The sequence below is a fragment of the Poecilia reticulata genome, chromosome 7 (assembly GCF_904066995.2).
Source record: "Poecilia reticulata chromosome 7, P_reticulata-male-v2, whole genome shotgun sequence".
In the NCBI taxonomy this organism is placed as follows: domain Eukaryota; kingdom Metazoa; phylum Chordata; class Actinopteri; order Cyprinodontiformes; family Poeciliidae; genus Poecilia; species Poecilia reticulata.
Genome location: NC_088836.1, coordinates 22,889,370 through 22,910,221, shown reverse-complemented (window position 1 = coordinate 22,910,221; position 20,852 = coordinate 22,889,370). Strand labels below are relative to the sequence as shown.

Below are 20,852 nucleotides of genomic sequence, written 5' to 3'. Positions count from 1 at the left end.
TTAACATGAAAGATACTAATAGTTTCCTTTATGCACTTTCTATTTACGTTTTTTTTAAATATATTTCATTTTACACAAAAGTTACTTCTAACAACTAAAATAATGTCTCTGTTACCCATCTGCATGTTTTTTGCTAAGCATGACTGATGAACATCTTACATCTTATGTCTGTTAATTGACATTAATACAAACAGAAAAGTAAATGCAGCAGTTGTTGGTTTGAGCTTTTGAAGCTATTCCAGACTTGACAGTTATAACGTCTTGCAGCATGTCATGTTTTGACAGAAATCATGCTTACCAGACTTCAGGTTGCTGAAAAAATTTTACTTTGACAGTTTAACTGCTATGAAAATGTTTACCCGCTGTCTTCATCAAACCCGTTTATTTATTTATTTTTTGTTCTTTAAGTGTAAGAAGAGCACATGCTAACTTACAGAACCCTCTACTGTTATTGGCCTCCCTGGTGTGCAAGGCCATTTAATAAATTCACTTTTTTGGAGTAGCATATTCCTAGTAAAAAAAACAAAAACATAATAAATCAACGTTGTTATCTGAATCAATTTATTCAGCGATGACAAATTTTAACAAATGATGGTGGGAAAAAAAAGCTTCATCAGTGCGACACCTTTTTAGATATATTCCACCAAGTGTTTTTAAGACTTGTCAAATTAAGACTTAGTAATTAGGTATTATTTTTGGGTTTCTTGCATAATATGTATTTTGCCAAGGAGGTCTCTTTTGTTTTACACGTCTCCAAACTGGGAAATACAACAAACTACATGTATGTTGCTTCTAAAAGGTTGGACATTCAAATCTTAAATTATTGTGAAGATTAGACTAGTGAACACATTTTGAGGTTATACTTGTTCATCCCCAATCACTATTATTCACCCTTCTCTCTGGAGAGCATCTATGGTAATTTTGGAAAAAGTCTAAAAGTCCAAGTTGAAACTATAAGCTGCTGTCACACTATTTCTTATTTTTCCTTAAATTGGCTTTTCTATAAAAAGGCTCCTTCCTGTTGAAGCCATTTCAAGGATGCAACTTCCAGAGATGACAGTATTTTTGTCAGTGCAATAAAAGCTTCTTCATAGCTTAGCATGTAGCTAAGTCATGTTATTATCTGGTCAGCATTTGAATAACTCTTGCTAATTCCAATTGCAGTGACAGATGTAGCATCTTGTGATGCTCGTGATTCCAAATCTGGTGGCAGCTGTACAAAGCTTCCTCTTTTTCATTCTACCAGAAATCATGTCTTGTGTTATTCAAAGTTTGCAACTTATGTTTTCAACTACATTTGCAGGAATATCCAGTGACTTCACTGACTTTTGCACCTTATTCCTTTAATGTGCAAAGCAATGACATCTTTCTCTAAACATTTGTGCATTGCCTTGGCTTATATCCCTGTTATACAATGAAACCTTATTTTCAACAGTTCAGACGTTGGAGGCGTCCTATCTCAAGCACACATGATGCAACTAACGAACCTTTGGATTGCTTGCATCAGGTGATCTTTAGGATATGTGTCCTCTTATGAGGAATTGTATTTCAGGAGTTTTATAATTCTTTGACTTCAATTGTCATTGAAAGTAGAATTTAGTTTTACATTTTGATAATAGCCTTCTTAGATTAGTCCAACAGTATTTAATTAGTTAAACTGTTCTTCTGCCATCTGTTTATTGCAAAAAATGGAATAGTAATAAAAAAACTTATTTGCAGTGGAGTTAAATAATTTAAAGTGCCGCAGGCATCAAATCAGACTTAAATGTAAGAGTTGAATTTGATCGCACAGTGATGAAAGTATGACTAAATCTTTTCTGCTCTATGTCTTTTTCCTCCCACCTATTTCAACTCACCATCTTTTCCTTTCCTTCACCCTCTCTTCCACTCCTCCCGACTTACAGTTATATTTGAGTTTACTGAGTTCCTGATGATGGTTTTACAATCTCTGGGTCTAGGCCAGACTACCTTGTGTAGCTACGGCTGTTTAAAGTGTGGGAATGTCACCAGCATGATCCCCTTTTCTGCAATTCACTGTTCCTGGGATCGTGCCCACTGCCTGCTGGGAAAATCCCACCGCCCTCTCTGCGGGGGAGAAATTTTACTCTCTGCCTTACACCCTGGTCATTACTACCTGCTGCCACCCATCCTTCTAAAGCTTTTTTTTTGTCTCCATTTAAGCAGAATCATATCCATGTGTATATTTTTTATGACAAATAAAAAGCAGGTTTTGCACTAAAGTGCAGTTTAGTAAACATAAAAGCAAAAAGAAGGTCAAACCCATTTAGATACGGATAGATTTAAAACCTGACGGATATATGGAATAAAAAGTAGTCCATCTGGCCTAGCTGACTTCCAGTAAATGAAATCACAGTGATGCTAGAAACCTTGTTGTGTGAGGTCAAGGTGTCACATGTTCACAGATGATGCTTTTACATGTGAAAGTGAGATTGCGGCTAAGAGAGGTCGCAGATGGTGAACTCTGTATCGCAGCGCGAACGAGGCAAGGATGACAGGATACACACAGGGATAAGAAAATGTATGAATACCAACTACGGCTAGATGAGGTGAGGCGACATGAGTTGAGGGGGGGATCAGATATAACTGAAAGCATAGAAAAGGCCGAAAGCAAAAAAAGCTTGAGGAACCGGAACAGTGAGATCAGAGCGAAGATTGGGATTCAATCCCATAGATGATCCCTTGTTCCTATTCCGATCTTATCCCAGAGGACTGCTGCCACCTGCTACCACATCGACTTTCCTGTTCATTGATCAGTGCCAGGAGCCCATCAGTGAGTCTCCACGGCTCCGTCACTTACATCTGCAAACATGAAAGAGCTAAATATGCATGTGTACTACCCGGTTCGACAACTTAATAGCGTCCCACATTAAATCAAACTCTTCCTAGAAAAAACATACTACCTTTAACAAACACACACACACGCAGAGTTGCAACAGTGCTTAAGCTGGGCAGCAATTGACATTACGGCCTGGTACACACTTGCGAAAAAATGAGGTGAAATTGACTGCAGGTTTCAGGCTCTGAGAAAGAAGTCAATGAAGAATTAAATGCTGTGAAGGTCAGGCTGTTGTGATTTTTGTGCAGATGTGTGTTGGGAGGTAATCTGTGTATTCACAGACACAAGAGGAAAGACACGATTGCTTATAGATGCAGAATTGCCAACGCTAACTTCTCCTTCGATCTGTCCACGTGTGTTTAGGTATTCAAAGCTGAACGACCCGGCAAACTGGCTGTCTATCAACAGAACCAGCGGTCAGATTGTAACAACTGGAATGCTCGACCGGGAGTCCGTCTACGTAAAAAACAACATATACGAAGCTACGTTTCTGGCTACAGACAATGGTAAGAAGCAGTTTTTTTTCCTCCTCTTTATTTGTTTGCAATCCCTCCGTATCAGAATGTAAATCAAACTTGAACTTTTTTTGTTTGAATTTAAAAGCATAAAAAGGGGATGCAGAGTCTGAGAACTGCACAACTGAGCTTAACTCAAAGAAAATCCTGGATTCACACAGCTGGTCACACTGCTGATCCTCTCCTCTCTCCGTGTTTTATCTTCAGTCCAGACCTGACTTCTCCCTCTGTTTCCTGTCATTTCTGTCGCATGTGTTATTTGTTCTGCCTCAAAGTTGAAACTTAAGCCTAACCAAGCACAAACTCAATCACAGCAAACAAATAAGTTCCACTTTACTCAACTGGAATTGAGTGCTTTTTTTTCTCTTCAAGTAGGAAATGCCTTTTTCCCCTTTCCAAATTGCCTTATCAGTGACACACAGCTCTCTGCTGTGTTTACTTTAAGTTGAACCGGCATAAAAACTTAGTAGTATTTCTAAGTGTTTGCATCTGTGAATGCTCTCATGTGCAGCTCTTTTATGTGTGCATGTGTGTTTCTGTGCAGTCAATTGCAATGATTGAAAATATCAATGTATGTGAGGCGGAGAAGCTGACATCCTCTTACTGTGTTAAATATCCTTTTTTTTCTTGGCCTAATTTATGATGGATGGATGGATGGATGGATGGATGGATGGATGGATGGATGGATGGATGGATGGATGGATGGATGGATGGATGGATGGATGGATGGATGGATGGATGGATGGATGGATGGATGGATGGATGGATGGATGGATGGATGGATGTTTTATGTTCTGAAAAATGTAAGTGTGACAAATAAGCAAAGACCTAATAAATCTGTGAGGAGGCAAATGCTTCCTGCAGATCTGACTTTGTAGGTGTTGCAATAACATAGGAGAGATTATGGTAAAAGTGCTGTGAAGTGGTAAGAATATTAGAGAGGGACGGTGAAGAGGTGTTGACAGCATGGTGAGAAGCACACTTCCAGTTTCCCCCTTGCTGTCCACCCCCTTTGGTAAATGTCTGTACAGTATTGTACATGTGGATGTGCTCATCAAAGAACATATGGTCAGCTCTTAGATGCCTTTTCTCCACTCCTGACATCTCGAAAAAGAGAATTAAGACAAATCCCTTTGAGAAATTTACACAAACATAATTATTTATTTAGCTGGTTAAAGCCCACTTAATTCTCCTATCAGCTGTGGCAAGCTGCTTCCACATGTCCCCCATACATGGCCGGGATTAGCAGTACCACAAACTGAGGGAAAAAGTCTGGGATTTCTATTCTTATAGCCATGTGTGTGGAAGTCTGTGTTTGTGAAACATGTTTCTGCATTTATGTTCATGTGTAATGAAAATTGTGATGAAGGTGCTTGGATCCCTAAAAATATTTTTAAATAGTCACAAAAAAAAAAAGTAGCTGTTTATATTCTATCTTTTAGTGTTGGTCAAATCAATAGATAATGACAATATGCATGGGAAACCACCCTTGAAAATACGAATTAATTTATTTTTGTATTAATGTCATTTTTATGATTAACTTAGCTTTGCTTAATTTTCTGCTTATGTTTTGACATTTTCTCTGAATCTTAAACATACTAAAATATCAATGCTGGTTTATGTGGCCAATACTGCTAAAGCTTCAAAGCTATGTGATGATTTTATGTGCAACCTCTCATCTTGGCAGACGTCACTAACCTTGTAGCAAAAAGCCCAGCTTTTACAATTGGCTAGCTTAAGGTTAAAAGATAAGCTATTGTATTGAATCTCCCTCATTTGCCAGATTATTTTGGCTGCCAAGTAGGGCTCTACAGTAAATAAAACCTTCTCTTCTGTTTTGGTTTGTTTTTTAATAATCAGAAGTGATTCTAGCAACATTTTCAGGTACATATGCAGAACCTAATGGAGTCTCTTCAAAGTGAATATTGTTCTAAGCCTTTTCATTGAGCACCGGTTTCTCCTTCGTTTCCCTCCCTGTTCAAAAGCTGATACAGATAATTGAGTTCTCCTACAGCCGTCAGATTGCATTCAAAATAAAACTTCACGGTTTTGAATTATATTAGAAATGTTCTATTCCATTCTTAGTAAAATAATAAGTAATAAAATTCAGTATTGACCAAAACAGTTACAATTTGCTCATAATCAAGCAGTCTTACTTCTTGAATTTAATTAAGAACTTTTTGTAACGAATTTGGTTAAAGCCCATTGTACATTATGTTGTATTTAGTTTTTCATCAGATGTTTTTTTTTTTCTTCCAGCTTTACATGACATATTTTTTTACTATACAAACAGTTCATTAAAATTACATAACTATATTTACAATATATTTCTATTTACCCATGGAATATGTCTAGATGCCGTTACAAAAGAAATCTGTTTTAAATTACTAATGAGTAGTCCAAATAGATGAAACATGTAGTTTGATTTTTCATCAAAGATCACAAAGGTCAGAATGAGTCAACAAACTCATTCTGACCTCTCCTCAGCTGTGTCTTTCTCCTCTTTGGGAAATGTCTTGCTCTGTAGCCACGGTTAATTGGCAGATCTGTAAGATTTGCATAAATCTTTTTAAATTGCATTGCCCTTATCTGATCTCAGAGATAGGCCTGAAGGTTGGGGGAGACCATGCAGTGGCTCCGCCATTAGGGCATGACATCAAAATGACTTGTAATTGGAGGCAGCTAAGGGTCGTCACCCCGTGGTACTCTCTCAATAAGCGGCTCAAGGGTTTATGTCGCTAAAATCCCCCTTTTTTGGGGGATTTTTTTGTGTCTCATTTTGCTGTTGCACACACACACACACGCGCGCACCCACACACACGCACACACACGCACGCACACACGCACACACACGCACACACACACACACGCACACACACACACACCTTTTCATGTTTGTTTTCTTGCTCAGCTATTTCACTTCCCCAATTGTTAAATGTCTATCCTTTATTCCCAATTTTCCATAAATGTCGTTGGTAATGGTCTGTTACTCTGTTCAATCAACACAACGGCTTCAAAATTGTGTCTGTAGATGGGGTGTGAGTGTTTCTATGTGCAGCAGTGCATGTTATTGCAGTCCAAAGCTGGCAGTATTGCTGTTAAAACAGCACCTGCTATGGCCCGCCTACAGCATCAGAGCAAATTTTACAAGTTGACTTTCTGCAGACTAAAAGTGGGATCAAGTGCAACATTTCTTTGAAATCACAAAACCACCATTTCCACATGTGTATAAGCTGCTTTACCTGTGAGATGCTGTTGAAGAAAATAATGTGTTGACGTAATGAGACTTTGCAGTGCCGCAGTACAAGTGTGTTAAACAGATTCTGAAAACAAAAAGTATGCTTATCTTTAAAAGCAGTTTCACTTTTAACAGTTAAATGAATAATAAGGTCAAATAAATTAATTTGGCTGAATACGACACAAGTAAATTCATTGTATGCTGTTTGTAATTACTTTTTTTCCCTATAAAAAAAGGACATATTAGACTTTACCAATGCTAGGCTTTTGTTTTTGAAGTGAGGCTGTGGTATAATATAAAATTATACTTCAATCCATTTTAAAGTCAACAATTGTTGGCACAAATATAAATATCTAACATTTTAATTCTTATCAAAGCTATGCATAGCCCCTCGGCCCCCTCAGTAAGGTTGGGCCAAACCACCAGCTTAATGCTTGCTATGTGCTTATGATTGTTGACCTGGTGGGACACACAATTGTGTACGATTGTCAACTGCGTGAACGGTGATTTGAGGTGAAATTGAAAAAGAAAATCACATGCAAACTAATCCACCCATCTTTGTGCAATGCTCCAAAACCACTGGCAATAAAACTGATGTCTCACACAATGCTGTTATATGTTAACCATTGTAAATTCAAACCTCTGTGCTCAAAGCTTGCTCATTAAAATCACAGAAGTTGTATGTTGTGTAATCAGACCATGCTGGAAAAACAATGGCTCAGTGAGTTTTCAAACTGACAGAATTGAAATTATATTAGTTCCCTTAGATAAAGCCAACGTATCAGCTTCTGGTCTGAACTGTGGATTATTTTGCTATGTTTGTTTTTATACTTACTTTATATTTGACACTGGGTACCTTTTTTTTAAGCTGAAAAGTCCCATTCGTCTTCAGAAAAAAATGTTTTTTGCAGCATGGAAAGTAGCCTTTGTGTCCAGTATCAAAGATGACTCACAGCATTGTGTAAATACACACAGACAAAGACCTGTTTTGTTGTATTACAGTCATCGTTATTGTGCCTAACCCCTCTCCGTGTGATTCGATGTGCTCTGCCTGCATCTGCATCGACTGTGATGGGATTGATTTGGCTGTGAGGCCAAAAGATGAAGTGAAAAGCAAAACTGTCAGAAGTATTTCTTTCAAAAGTTGAAACTATCTCCCAGCCTGACAGCACTCCTACCTCCAACATCATAACCATGAATGAACAATGCTCATTTCACCTCATGTCTGTTGCTATTTAATTTCTCTTTTTATTCGTATTTCATTATTTTTACATTTCCTCTGATGGGCCACAACTTCTCTGTTTTCTCTCTCCGTCCTTCCCTTCACTGCACACATCTTCACTTGTCATCTTCTTCTCCTTCTGTCATGATGTTATTATTATTTTTTTTTCATCTTTCTGTTCCTCCTCCCAGGCTCTCCTGAAGCCAGCGGCACAGGCACATTGCAGATCTATTTGATAGATATTAATGACAACCCCCCGGCGCTCGTACCAAGGGAGTCTCAGATCTGCGAAAGGATGAACAAAAACGTCAATGGTGTCAACATCACTGCCGCCGATGCTGACACGGATCCCAACGCTGGACCCTTTGTCTTCGAGCTGCCCAACTTCCCCAGCAGCATCCGACGCAACTGGACCATTGCACGGATCAGTGGTGAGTAGCTGCCGCTAAAAAAATGAAAAGATTAAATAAATAAAACTTTTATCATGAATTTTTCCACCATTCTTGCTGGTGTATGACCTCTTGTAAATGTTACATGCTGCAGGTAGACAACTGAAACTGAGAAAATTGTGGATGTCAGAGTTTTTTCTCGGTTTGTTATTATACCATTTTATTACTGTACTTTGTGCTTCAACTTCTGATTTGAGAATCGGATAATTTTCAAGTGATTTGTTCGTTAAAAAAAAAAAAAAAACTTCTTGAGAATAATGCAGAAGCTTGGCACACCTTTCATTTGGAAATCTACCCAGTCCACATGGCAGAAACACAAACTCAGCCAGATTGGATGAGGAGCGCTGGTCCTCAGCCATCATGACTCTCCAGACGAGAAATAATGGGTTCGGGTCCAAATTGGTTTACTTATTCCAAGACTTTTACAAAGGTTCTGTGAAACCACAGTATGATCCTGCCATCACCATGTTTGGATTTTAGGAGGAGTAAATACTAAGTTCTTTCGTCGATGAAATCTGTAATTATTTCCATTGTATTCCCATTCCATTGGAAATAATTACAATCCCTAATTTTATTGCTACAGATAAAATAGACATTTTATCTGCGGCAATGTTTATTGCTACAGATATTGTCTCATATCTTTCCCAGACATGTGCCTTGACACCATTTTGCCTCACAATTTTGTGGATATTGTCTCATTATACCATAGATTTGTTTTCTATTAGGCTTGTGTCTTTCCAAATTATGCCCACTGAATTTAATTAGGCATTGATGGACTCTAGCTACTGTAGAACTATATCAAGGGACATTGACTGAATTATAAGTTCCATTGTTAAACATATAAATGTACTGAAATTAAATAATTTTTCATCAAAATTAACTCAGGTAGATGAAAAGAGAAACAATGTTTAGCATAAAAAATAAACTTAATTATATCTTGATTATTCCCAACATTTGGGAATATAGTCAATGGACTGAGTAAGTTGAACACTGTGTGAAGATGTTCAAACAGAGATCCAGTGTTTCCTTTTTTTATGAAATATGAAATTAACTGCCAGATAAACTTACCAGAGGCTGACATGTTGTTTATGCTTTTATTTCATTCACATGACGTAAATGTTTAAATAATAAAACCTTTGGCTTTTTTTAATAACAAGAGGATGCAAAGTATGAATAATAATATGCTTAACATGGAGTAGAAAGATCTAGACTTTTAAGTAGAATGTCTAATTTTGTGTCCGAAGTCTTAGCTTCCGACACAAGAAAGAAATGTAGTTTCAAAACAATATCAACATGGTTATTTCTTAACAAGTGTTTTTCCCTCTTTGTTTTGCTCAGGTGATTATGCCCGTCTCGCTCTTCGGTACCAGGTCTACTTAGAACCAGGAATGTACGAGGTCCCTATCATTGTGTCAGACTCTGGCAACCCTCCGTTGTCCAACAGGTCTGTCATCAAAGTGAAGGTTTGTCCGTGCGATGACAATGGAGACTGTACCACACTTGGTGCTGTCGCGGCCGCTGGCCTGGGGACTGGAGCCATCATCTTCATCCTCATCTGCATCATCATACTGCTGTGTAAGTGTCCTTAATGAACTCGTTCACTGAAACCGTGATGCTTCTAAAGAGATCCACATATTTACTTGTAGCTCTGCAGGCGTTTTTCGTACAATGGCCGCCTGAAAAGAATACAACTTGTTTTACACTCTGATTTTCAAACATGTCTACTCTTTCTCACTCCATTGAGTATTACAAACCCTTATCAGTTCACACAAACCTACAGATCAACTAAGAGCTGCAAGTTATACTTGCATAATTCACAACTAAGCCTGAAGTAAATATTAAAGATGCTGCACTCAGAGATTTATTGCCAATTCATGATCTTACGACTTACAGCAGTCTTCTAAAAGTCTGACAGGCCAATATATATTTTAGCCAATTCTGATTCTTTTTTTAGATATATAATTTACAAACACTAAATATTTCTTGAAGCAAAGACAAGTTGCTGTTAAAATAGGTTTTAGATATTTAGAGTTGAAATCTTAAACTGTTTTTTTTGCATCTTGCCTCAACGTAATTAACCCAGTTAGCCTTTCTGCTGTAAACAACAGTCTCTATTTGTATTTCCAAGACAATGTGGACGCGGCCCACGTTTTAAAGGCCGCTTATTCCATCAGAGGCAAAGCTTGAAAACTCAATATGATAAAAACAGAGCAACCTTGTAGGTGCAAAACAACCAAAAGTGCAGGTCTAGCTCCCTTCAGCAGTGAAAAAAACAACCATTGTGTCTCCATTGAAAATACTCTGTAAGGGTTTCTTAGTACCTCTCTTGACCTAATTTCTAAAGCCCTCAGTGGTATTAAAATAGCTAGCTTTGAATCGTTTTCCTGCAGTAATAACTTAGAAGAAATCGCTGTGGTTACCAGTACCTGATGGTGTTTAGAAATTATGCATGAGCATATTATGTAAAGTTCACATGTTTGAGATTCCACCTGGGTCAGGGCAAATCAAGCTAAAGCTTGTTCAAACCAGCCAGTTTCTGAGTGCATCACCATCAAGTAAATATAATTTTGGAGTGTCAAAAAGACAAACAAGCTAAACAGGCACATGTTTGTCCCCAAATCGAGATCAAGTATGTAACATGCACATGCAGTGAAAAGTGTAATATCCACTGCAACTTGAAGTGAACCAGATATGATTTAAATGGCTGAGATGGGACAGGGGGAACTTATTTTACAGCTTGTGAGACACGGTTGACATCCAATGTTTACAGGAGGAAATGATACAAAAGGATTAGACACAAGGTTGTTTCTGGATGCTGATTCTTTTTTTCTTCGTAGACATTTGAAATGTCGAGGTGCCCACAGCGAAAGTGCAATGAGCCGCATGCTTTTCATTAATAGTGCTGAACAGAAAGTTGCATTGTAACGGCTTAACACTTCAATCCCAGCATGATTTAAAACCACACCATTGTAGTTCTGAAAATACTTACAGTGAGGCCCAGAATTGTGCAAATCAAATTGAAATTAAATTATAATAGAATTAGGCTACACTCTTATTTTTCTTCCAGAACTTTTTTTTTTCCAACCTAAGCCCTTAGCTTTTACACATTGCTGTGCTTCGGTGCTGTGTATAGATCCCTTAGCAAGGCTGAAGACATCACTTCATCAATAAGTAAAGGTGTCAGTTGATTTTGTGTTGTTGCAGCACATCCTGCAGCTGTGTGAGGTTCCTTTGTGAATTGTTGCAGGCATGGTGCTGTTGTTTGTGGTGTGGATCAAGCGCAGGGAGAAGGAGAGGCAGACGAAGCAGCTGCTGATTGACCCAGAAGATGACGTCCGAGACAACATCCTCAAATACGACGAGGAGGGCGGAGGAGAAGAGGATCAAGTGAGAGCTTCAGAGAGACACACCACACGTCCGCACGGACACCAAAGCCTGTGTCCATGCTTACGCTGCTCATGTTCCTCTACCTCTGTGGCGTTGCAGGACTACGACTTGAGCCAGCTGCAGCAGCCCGACTCTTTAGAACACATCATCAGCAAGCCGCCTGGCGTACGCAGAGTTGACGAGAGGCCCATCATCCCAGAGTCTCAGTACCCAATCAGACCAGTTGTGCCCCATCCTGGAGACATCGGAGACTTTATCCATGAGGTGATCTTACAGACATTTGTATGTCTGGCATGTGTCAAATCTCTGTGTTAGTTACAAAGTTTCTTATCACACGGTGCAGTAACTTTTCAGTTGTGCTTCCATGCGACACATAATGCGATTTGTACATTTTTGCTTGTTTTTTGTTTTTTTTTGGTGGGGGGATGACAACAACTAGTTTTCCTTCACTTTACAGCCACCCCACCCTCCAAACACTCATAAATACACACAAAACTCAGACGCTGGCACGTTTATGCGAGGAAATACTGATTGACAGACTCATGACAACGCGTTCACACTCGAGAGGTGTTGGCAGCTGTTCAGCTTTGATCCATCCAGCCTTGACTCTCTGTCTGTCTGTCTCTGTCTCACACACATAAACTCACCTGATCTCGCTCCAGCAGTCCGATTAAACTCAAACACGGCAAACACATGGTGTTTTTGCTACGTTCTGAATCCACGGGGGATGGAGCTTTTTAGGCTTTTGTCTTTATTTCTCTTGAGTCTACAAGGGCTGTTCTCCTCACCTGCCTCACCTCGAGGTTGGTGGCCCTCGTATGTTTGTCTTTAAAACTCCAGCACTGAATGAAAAATACAGTCAATTCTTTTTACAAAATGCAATATGACAGCTACTACAGCAAATGATGAGAATACAAAAACTTGTATGCCAAATTATTTTATTTATTAGTGTATTTATTTTTACATTTCAGCCACAAGATTTTATTTGTATTTGTATTCTGTTTGCTTTTCAGTGCCATTTATTGGCATTTTCAGTGAAAGGCCAGCACAGATTTTTAATTGGATTAAGGATCGAGCCTGTACTGGACCATTCTACGTGAACATGCTGTTCTCCTAACCACATTTGAACATCTAATTTGGGTTGTTGTCCTGCTGGTTGATGAATCCCAGTCTTAAGTCTGTTTTCAGTCTCTAGCAGGTTTTCTCCCAGGATTGCCCTGCATGTCAGGTCAGGTCAGTCCTGAGCAGCTTACCTGGCCATACCCGATTTTTCTGTTGTGTTCTTCAGTCTTTATCGCGCTGTTTGTTCACTAATGTTCTCTAATAAATCTCTGAGGCCTTCACAGAACACCTATACAGATGATAAATTATACACAGATGTACTCTATTTACGTAAATAGGTTGCTTAAGAAAATTTGAAAATCCTCAATCTTTTTTCTTTCGCTTCACAAATACGGGCAATTTCAGGTTCACATAAAATTCCCAATAAAACATTGATATTTGTGGCTTTAATGGGGCAAAATCTGAAATAGTTCAGCGGGCATGAATACTTTTGCAAAGCACACATTTTTGACCTAGAATAGTCTAATATATGCTCCTCCACTGAATTTTAACTTGTTAGAAAACGACATTGTTCTAGACAAGCGTGTAGCCCCTACCATAAATACATCACAGATCTGGAAGGAGCTTTATGAGATGAAGCCTGAAGTGCCTGTAATGGAACTTTGATCAGCTATTTTTTTACTGCACGTCCATACCCAGAATCCATAAAATGATATCTGCTAAGCTTTTTATACTTTTTGCACCAAACTCCTCAACAGCTGAACACTTCATTTCAAAGCTTAATAGCCATCTTAGGAACATTTTGGTTGTGAGCTGGAGACCTAAAAACTGGAGATGGGTTAAAAAAAATCTCAGTACAGCTGGTTTTGCATGGATCCTCCTAGTTGTGGGTCTTATGTTAGTCTTTTGCATGAGCCTTGGCTGTCTCTATCTTCTAACATCCCCTTCTGCCAGCATTCCAAATTAATTAACAGGACTGGAAAAATCCCCCCTCTTGTACAAAGTGCTCACTGTTCTCGGCAGTAGTTCCCTGTCGCTGAAATTTTTTTGCAACCATGTCATTCTCGAACGGAATAAAAACAAGCTTATGGCATGAAATTGCAGCACAATTGCCAATACATTGGCTACTGCAAGTCTTGCATGATTCATTTAATACTTTCCCACCACATTTTGCAGTCTGGAAGGGAAAACTCTGGAAAACACACGGCTCTCCTGTCTAATCTCTCCTGGGTTATAAATAAAGGCATGCTTCATTATCTGTCTTTGTCAGAGCTGTAATGGACTGCCAACTTGTCTCACCTCTCGCCCTGTGACAGCAGGGACAGGCACAAAATTGTAGGTACAAAATGGGGGTCAAAGTTGGCAAAGGAGAAACTTGACCCAGTCGTTTAAAACAGCTCAACCTGAAAATGTTCGTGTCCACGGGACGCAACTCTATATTAGTGGATAACGATCAGCTGATGTGACGGAGAGGCTGAGCCAGCGGCTGCCGCCAATGTAAGTTTGATGTAGAAACACAGAAACTGATTGGTTCAAAAGTCCACTTGTGAAAGTGAAGAATTTTTCAATTCTGCAAACGTACCGTTTTCCATATCCACCGACATTTTCGGCTTGGGTTGCTTTATGTTTTCTAAATTATTTTGTACACTTGGACAACTATAGTCACCGAGAGCCTTCTGAATAGTTTGCGTTATTTTATTGTTGTAAATATGGAGTGAGTTAATCTTTTTTTTTTTTTTTTTTGCTTTGTTTGCTCTTCTTGTCCTCATCAGGGTCTGCGGGCTGCAGACAACGACCCCACAGCCCCTCCGTATGATTCCCTGCTCGTTTTTGACTATGAAGGCAGCGGCTCCACCGCCGGCTCAGTCAGCTCCCTCAACTCCTCCAGCACAGGAGACCAGGACTATGACTACCTCAATGACTGGGGACCCCGTTTTAAGAAGTTGGCTGACATGTACGGGGGTGGGGATGACGATTAAGAATCCAGCCCCATCTCTCACATATGTACACACACACACACACCCTCAACCCGTCAGCTGGCCTGCCAAGCTCTGTCTCCACAACACAGTGGGGCTATTACACCCTTCTTGAACACACGTTAAAGATGGCATGTTCACACGGACCAACCAACCAATCTAATAACCCACCACAGAGGATCAGTGCCGTGAGTCACTTCCAGGTGCTCCTGCTCTAAGCCTGTCTAAGACTGTACCAGAAGCTCTGATTTGAAGGCTTTGTGTCATATCTACGTTCAAACTCATGTACTTTCTTTGTCACGTCAGTTTTTGAGTTGTGCACTTTGATTATGTATTTATTTTTTTATGCCTGGTTTTATTTCAGTTTCTATTTCCTTTTTTTTTTGGACTTAGTCTCGTTTGATTCAGAAGATTCCCTTTTTCCGGAGGGATTTCACTTTTCCCTCTCCGTCAGCCCCCCGCCCGCCCGCCTGTCTGAAGGAGCTTTAGGTTGAGCTACATGCTTTTTCTGAGGCAAACAAAAGTGAGAGAAAAGGTAACACAGGTATGAAAGTCCTCTTTACATGGAGGGTTTTGATCAATTCTTTCCTGAACTTGAATTACTTAGAACAGAAGCACTGTTGTTTAAAAAAAGTGCCTTCAGTGGTGGGTTTCTTTTAGCAGACTCCTGCTAACTCAGGATTGGTTGCCATTATTTGGGCTAACAGGCCGTGACATGACCCCAGACCCTTTAATTCAGATCTCCCTCGTCATTTCTCCCGACCGGCAGGGCCGTCGTATCTGCGGGAGATGTCAGTGCTGGTTTTAGAGGGCACTCCAAGTAGACATACTGTACATAGGCCTACAGTGTGTCTCTAGGTGACGGACAAATCATTAGGCTTTTTCAAGTCAGATGTACCTGTGCCCCTAGATCACATTTAGCTTGACTGTGATTGCTGAAATCGCAGATACATGTAAAGAGGCTGTCTTAAAGAAAAAAACATCATCGTGTCTTTGTTTCTTGTAGCAACAGCAGCTGTGTTTGTTTTGCTCTCAGTGTGTGAGAGATTGGGCTCGTTACTAAGCATAAAGGTTGACAAGCTAAATGTGTCGTTTCTGCAATGTTGCTGGGTGTGAAGTGCTTAAAGAGGTTATTTAGGAGCTTGGCTTTAAGATCATCCAATATTTGCATATGTAATCTTTCACCTTACAATTAGCTGTACCTTGAGTTACTGTCTCTTAATTTTACCCAAATTAGCCCATCTTGCTTGTCCTGTAACTTTTTGACATAAACATTGATACAAAGACTAGAGATTCAATTTTCAGCTTGTGCTCTTGACTTGTGATCTAATCAGAACTCACACAAGTCTTATACCTTTTCAGGTCAGTGAATGTACCATATCAAACCACAGAAGTGGCAACACACTTAAAATGTTGGACGTTACTTTGGGAAGAAGACTCAAAGTTTGCACCAATGAGGGGTTTAAAAATGAAATCAGTGAAAACACAGTAGGTGAAAAAAGGAAAAAGTGTGTTCTATAAGGATATCAGGATCAACCAACTGTTCTTTCAGGCGACATGTTGCTTCATCACCATCTAGAATTTTGCAGTTTTGTTTTCTTTTATATGCAGCTTTTATGGGTTTAAAATGAACAGTCTGCCACAAGAAATTGAAATTGGAGCTGAGTTCAGCAGATAACAGGAAGGCTAAACAGAGTAAATCAAAATGTCCAGTTTCAGCCACATTGGTTATAGATCATGCTGAATTTGGAAATGTTGGCTTTTTTGGCAAATATATAAGATTTAAAGTGGGGTTGGACATTATCTAGGGGATACACTTGGGATTGCTGTGAACAGGTACAATTGATAACTTTTCCAATCGCAAACTTGAGCTGCTAAAGGACTTTTGAAATGTCAACTCCCTTATAAATTTGTCTTGGTTTTAAAATCGCAAAACCCATCTCTCTGACATGATCATGTCAATAATACTGTTATGGCAGCTCCTACAAAGATAATTAAATCTGCTTTGACACTTCATAGCTTTACAAAAAACCCAACATTGGTGCATCTGTAACAGTCACTGGCTCAAATAAGCAGCGGCAAGCAGACTTAGCACTGTCACAAACCAGCTCTTGTTAGGCAGAGTCCCACTTATTTAAAATGTTAGTCAGAAAATCCTGACATTAATTTAAGAGGTTTTACGAAAGGTAGATTTGTGTGAAGCCCGTGTGCTTTAGTAATGAGACTCGTCCTAACACATTTGCTGTCTGCCAGCTTCTCTAAGCTTTTGTAAACTTAATTTGTGGCACATCAGGGATGTGCTACAGGGACATGTGTTTATTTCAGACATAGTTTGCACATTAAAGTTTTTGAATATGCAAAACATTTCAAAAAATGGTACAGGGAGGAACTGATCATTGAAAATATGATTTGTTCAGGCAGGTTTGTATTGTTTCTTACTAATAACTCACCTGAAGATCTACAAAGGTCAGCGGGTGTAAAGGAGCAAGGTTTTTCTAATTATTCCTTTCTTAATCTGTTAAATTTTTATTCAATAAGATTTAGATAATTATCAAACCACTCTGTTTTACAAAATATGACAAGAAAGCAGGCATGAGCTCTTTGAGATGCCTTGAGGAAAAAATACCAGTTTCATGGTATCATCATGGTATCATTATTTAGACAAAGACTTAAAACCAAAGTGATCAAATCGCTTTTATTTGAAAATTTGAAGTAGCTAATGGTCTTAATGGTCTTGTTACTGCTAAATAACATACTTCTAGTTACACTAATAGTACAATACCATATTTTATTTTAATGCATAGATTAAACATTTCAATAAACATGAAATTATTTTACTAGCAGTTTTTAGATAACAGTCTTATTGCACAGAATGTTATACATTTTTGCTATTTTTTAGATGTACAGGAGTGTAACAAGCTGATATTAGCTTCTTAATTGGTTGGGCTATCTGATTGGTTAAAGTGTAAAGTTGGCTGCTTAGGTTATTGCTGCTCATAATTTGTGAACTGTAGTTTAAAAACAGCGTTATTTTAATAAAAGCGTCATAGTTTCACGCACCATGATTTGGCTTTTTGTGACTAGAAATCTGTACAAAGAGTTGGCATTTTATTTGTTTTAAACAAGGGAAAAGGATAGTAGCTGTTATTCAGCCAGCTTCCCAGCAACGGGTGGAGGAGAGACAGCAAACAAGGAAACAGTACTCTGGTCACTTCCTCTCTCATCTCTTTTAAAGGACCTTAAGGTATAAACAGTATAACAGATCATTTTAGCAGCTCTGAAACTGTTGCTTTGCAAACCCTTGATATGGTTTGCAAAATTGAGTGAAAATAGGTAAATTGAGTGAAAATAGACTGGTAAGAAAATATGGAAATGTTTGGCTGTAGATACAAGTAGACAGAAAGTGGTGTGCATCATTTGACTTAAAAAAAAAAAAACGAAAGGAGCAACCAATCCAGTGTAAATAAACAGGTCACCAGGGTCAATTTGGTTCGGTTGGCAGATTGATAAGTATGAATTGGTGCTTATACAACCTAAAAACGTTGATGATCAGGATAGCCGCCAGCTCAGATATGAAAACGGAGTGGTTTCCACAGCTCACTGCTAGATAAGCTCTTATCTGTGTGACTGCCTTTTAGCCTGAAGAATATCCCACAAAATAAACACAGCTGTTAGTTCCTGTTTGTGAATCTTTCTGACACATAAACGTTGTAAATATAGAATCTTTTTATATATGTGGTGACATTAGTTTTTTTGTGCAGACTTTTTTTTTTCCACTATCGTTTGGTTCCAAATGAATACTTGGCAAGTTATATTTCACAAAAAGCCATGTGCATTTACTAGAATTTGTATAAATCTGTACGGGCTGACAGCCATAATTGTATTGCTTCATCGTGGCGAGAGGGTTTCCACTCCAAACCAATCTGTACAGTACACACTCACTCCTCTAGGCCTTACTGTACATATAAGAGTGTTCTATATTATATAATCCCATTCTGCAGTGTTTCAATTCACTCAAAGAGCAGCACTAAGACTGATGGCTATCCTGTCTCCAAAGAAAGAAGAAATATCATAGTTGTGATGCTCTGCAATCAGACATTCAAATCAGATTCTGGGCCAAACAGATGTTGGCAGCCAACCTTCATAAACTGTTACATATGAAGACATGACGCATTGTTGTAGTGATACTGAATGTTGGCTTGGCAGCAAGGCACCAGTGCATAGACTGAAACTTGATCCCCCAGTTTGGTTTTTGAAGTCGTGGTCCATCTGTTGTGTTGACATTCTCTTGCTAATATAAAGGGAGAATTAACAAATGAACACCAAGAGGGAACTGCACTGCCAAAGTTCAACCCTGAGTTCTGTCTGACACTTGGGGTTACTCCAAGAACACCCGGTCACTGCGGGCTGTTCTGGACTCTTTATCACCATGGACGCAGACCTGAAGGGAGATTCTAAAAGATGCCAAACTTTTGTTCTGCTATGGATCGAAGCCCAAATATGGGCAGCAGGTTCTCATACGAGTCCTCCTGCTATTCAAGTCCAAGTGTACATAATGTAATATTTGCTTGATGCTAAACAGACCATGTTAGGCAAGCTGTAACTGTACAATTGGAGCTTTTTGCATGTGTCTTTTTATAATGGGCAGATGAGTTCTACTGCAATTATCATGAACAAATTCAAAAACTGTGCAGCCTGCATGACGGAGGCTGGAGTCCAGATGGGACTCTGGTGTACGCATATTGTTTCAAATGAAGGAGAAAGAAGAAGAAGAATAAAAAGCAGAAAAAATATTGCACAGGTATCAAGTCAAAAGACTTTTTTTTGTAAATTGCCAACAGCACAAATATTTTATATTGTTGTTTGTACCTTTTTTTAAAAAAAGAAAAGGGAAAAAAAAGGGAAAGAGTCTGTTATTTCAAGCGTGTGTTTATATTGCCACTGCGACGTTGGTTTCCAGAAACACCATACAGTACATTCACAGCCTTGCAGATGAACCTTGTAATATAGACGCTGAGCCAGAGAGTCCCTGTCAGCATCATGTGTTATAAATAAAAATTTCCCCTCCTTGTAAGAACAGAGCATCTTGTCTTTTCTATGTCAGCTACTGTTTCCACTAAGCAATGCATTTCATCTGACTCTTCGTTACTAAAGTGTTTATTTGATGCAGAGCACTTTAAGGTTAAACTTATAAGGTTAATACAAATGTTTCCTTAATCGCGGTCAAAAATTCCAAAAGAAATCCAACTGAAAATCAGCAACAAAGCGTGGAAATATTTTACAGATAGTCCTGGAAACTCTTTTACGGATAACCTTTAGATTAAAGGTTAAGGATAATAGATACAAATTTTAGTGTCCAGATCGGCGGTACTCACATCCAGGCTTCGAGGGCCGTTGACCTGCAACTTTTAGATGTGATCCTGGATCAACGTGCCTCAATCGAGTAGCTGAATAACCTCCTCAGTGCAGTCACGTTCTCCAGAGTGCTGCTAATAACCTGATTGTTTATGTCAGGTGTGGAGAAGCAGAGCCACATCTAAAACCTGCGGGACTCCGGCCACCGAGGCCTGGATTTGAGGATCCCTGCTCTAGATGCACACAGGCGGTAGAGACATATCATAAAAGACATCTTTAATTGCAGCAAAATTATGTTTTGCTAGGTATTCACGATGGGAGGTTGAACACACTTTTAAAAACATTTATGCTTCAGTATCTCAATTATGTAACATTTTTGTTCTATCAGATGGAATCACCATTAAAGTTTTAAAATATGAACAACCTCAAAGGTGTGAATACTTTTTGTATTAACAGTTTGTAAAAACTGCAACAGTATGTTTGGCCTTAAACCAAAGGTTGTGTATGCAAGTCATTGGGTTACATTTCAGATGGATACTTACTGTTAAATTATACTGGAGTGGTTTGATCTTCATATGCAAATGATGTACTTTTAGTCTTCCATAAACAAACATGTTACAGGAAACAGATCTCTAAGGCTGTGTTTCCAAACCCTGGTCCTCTAGGCTCACTGCCCTGCATGTTTTAGATGTTTCCCTGCTTTAATGCCCCTGATTCAGCTGATTGCAGTTCAGCAAATGCCTGTTAATCAGTCATGAATTGAAACCAGTTCAGCTGAAGCAAGGAAACAC

The 20,852-nt window shown here is 38.9% G+C and overlaps 1 protein-coding gene across 1 annotated transcript in view; it reads left to right on the top strand.

Annotated features, from left to right (window-relative positions):
- LOC103467941 (cadherin-4-like) overlaps positions 1-19,783 on the top strand; it is a 258,109-nt gene extending 238,326 nt beyond the window's left edge. Inside the window, exons 12-17 of the mRNA XM_081609125.1 lie at positions 3,221-3,363; positions 8,024-8,263; positions 9,620-9,856; positions 11,529-11,668; positions 11,768-11,932; positions 14,503-19,783. Of these exons, the coding sequence (XP_081465251.1) occupies positions 3,221-3,363; positions 8,024-8,263; positions 9,620-9,856; positions 11,529-11,668; positions 11,768-11,932; positions 14,503-14,709 (1,132 nt within the window). The 3' untranslated portion in view covers positions 14,710-19,783. The remainder of the gene's footprint in view (positions 1-3,220; positions 3,364-8,023; positions 8,264-9,619; positions 9,857-11,528; positions 11,669-11,767; positions 11,933-14,502) is intronic.
- The last annotated feature ends 1,069 nt before the right edge of the window (positions 19,784-20,852 follow it).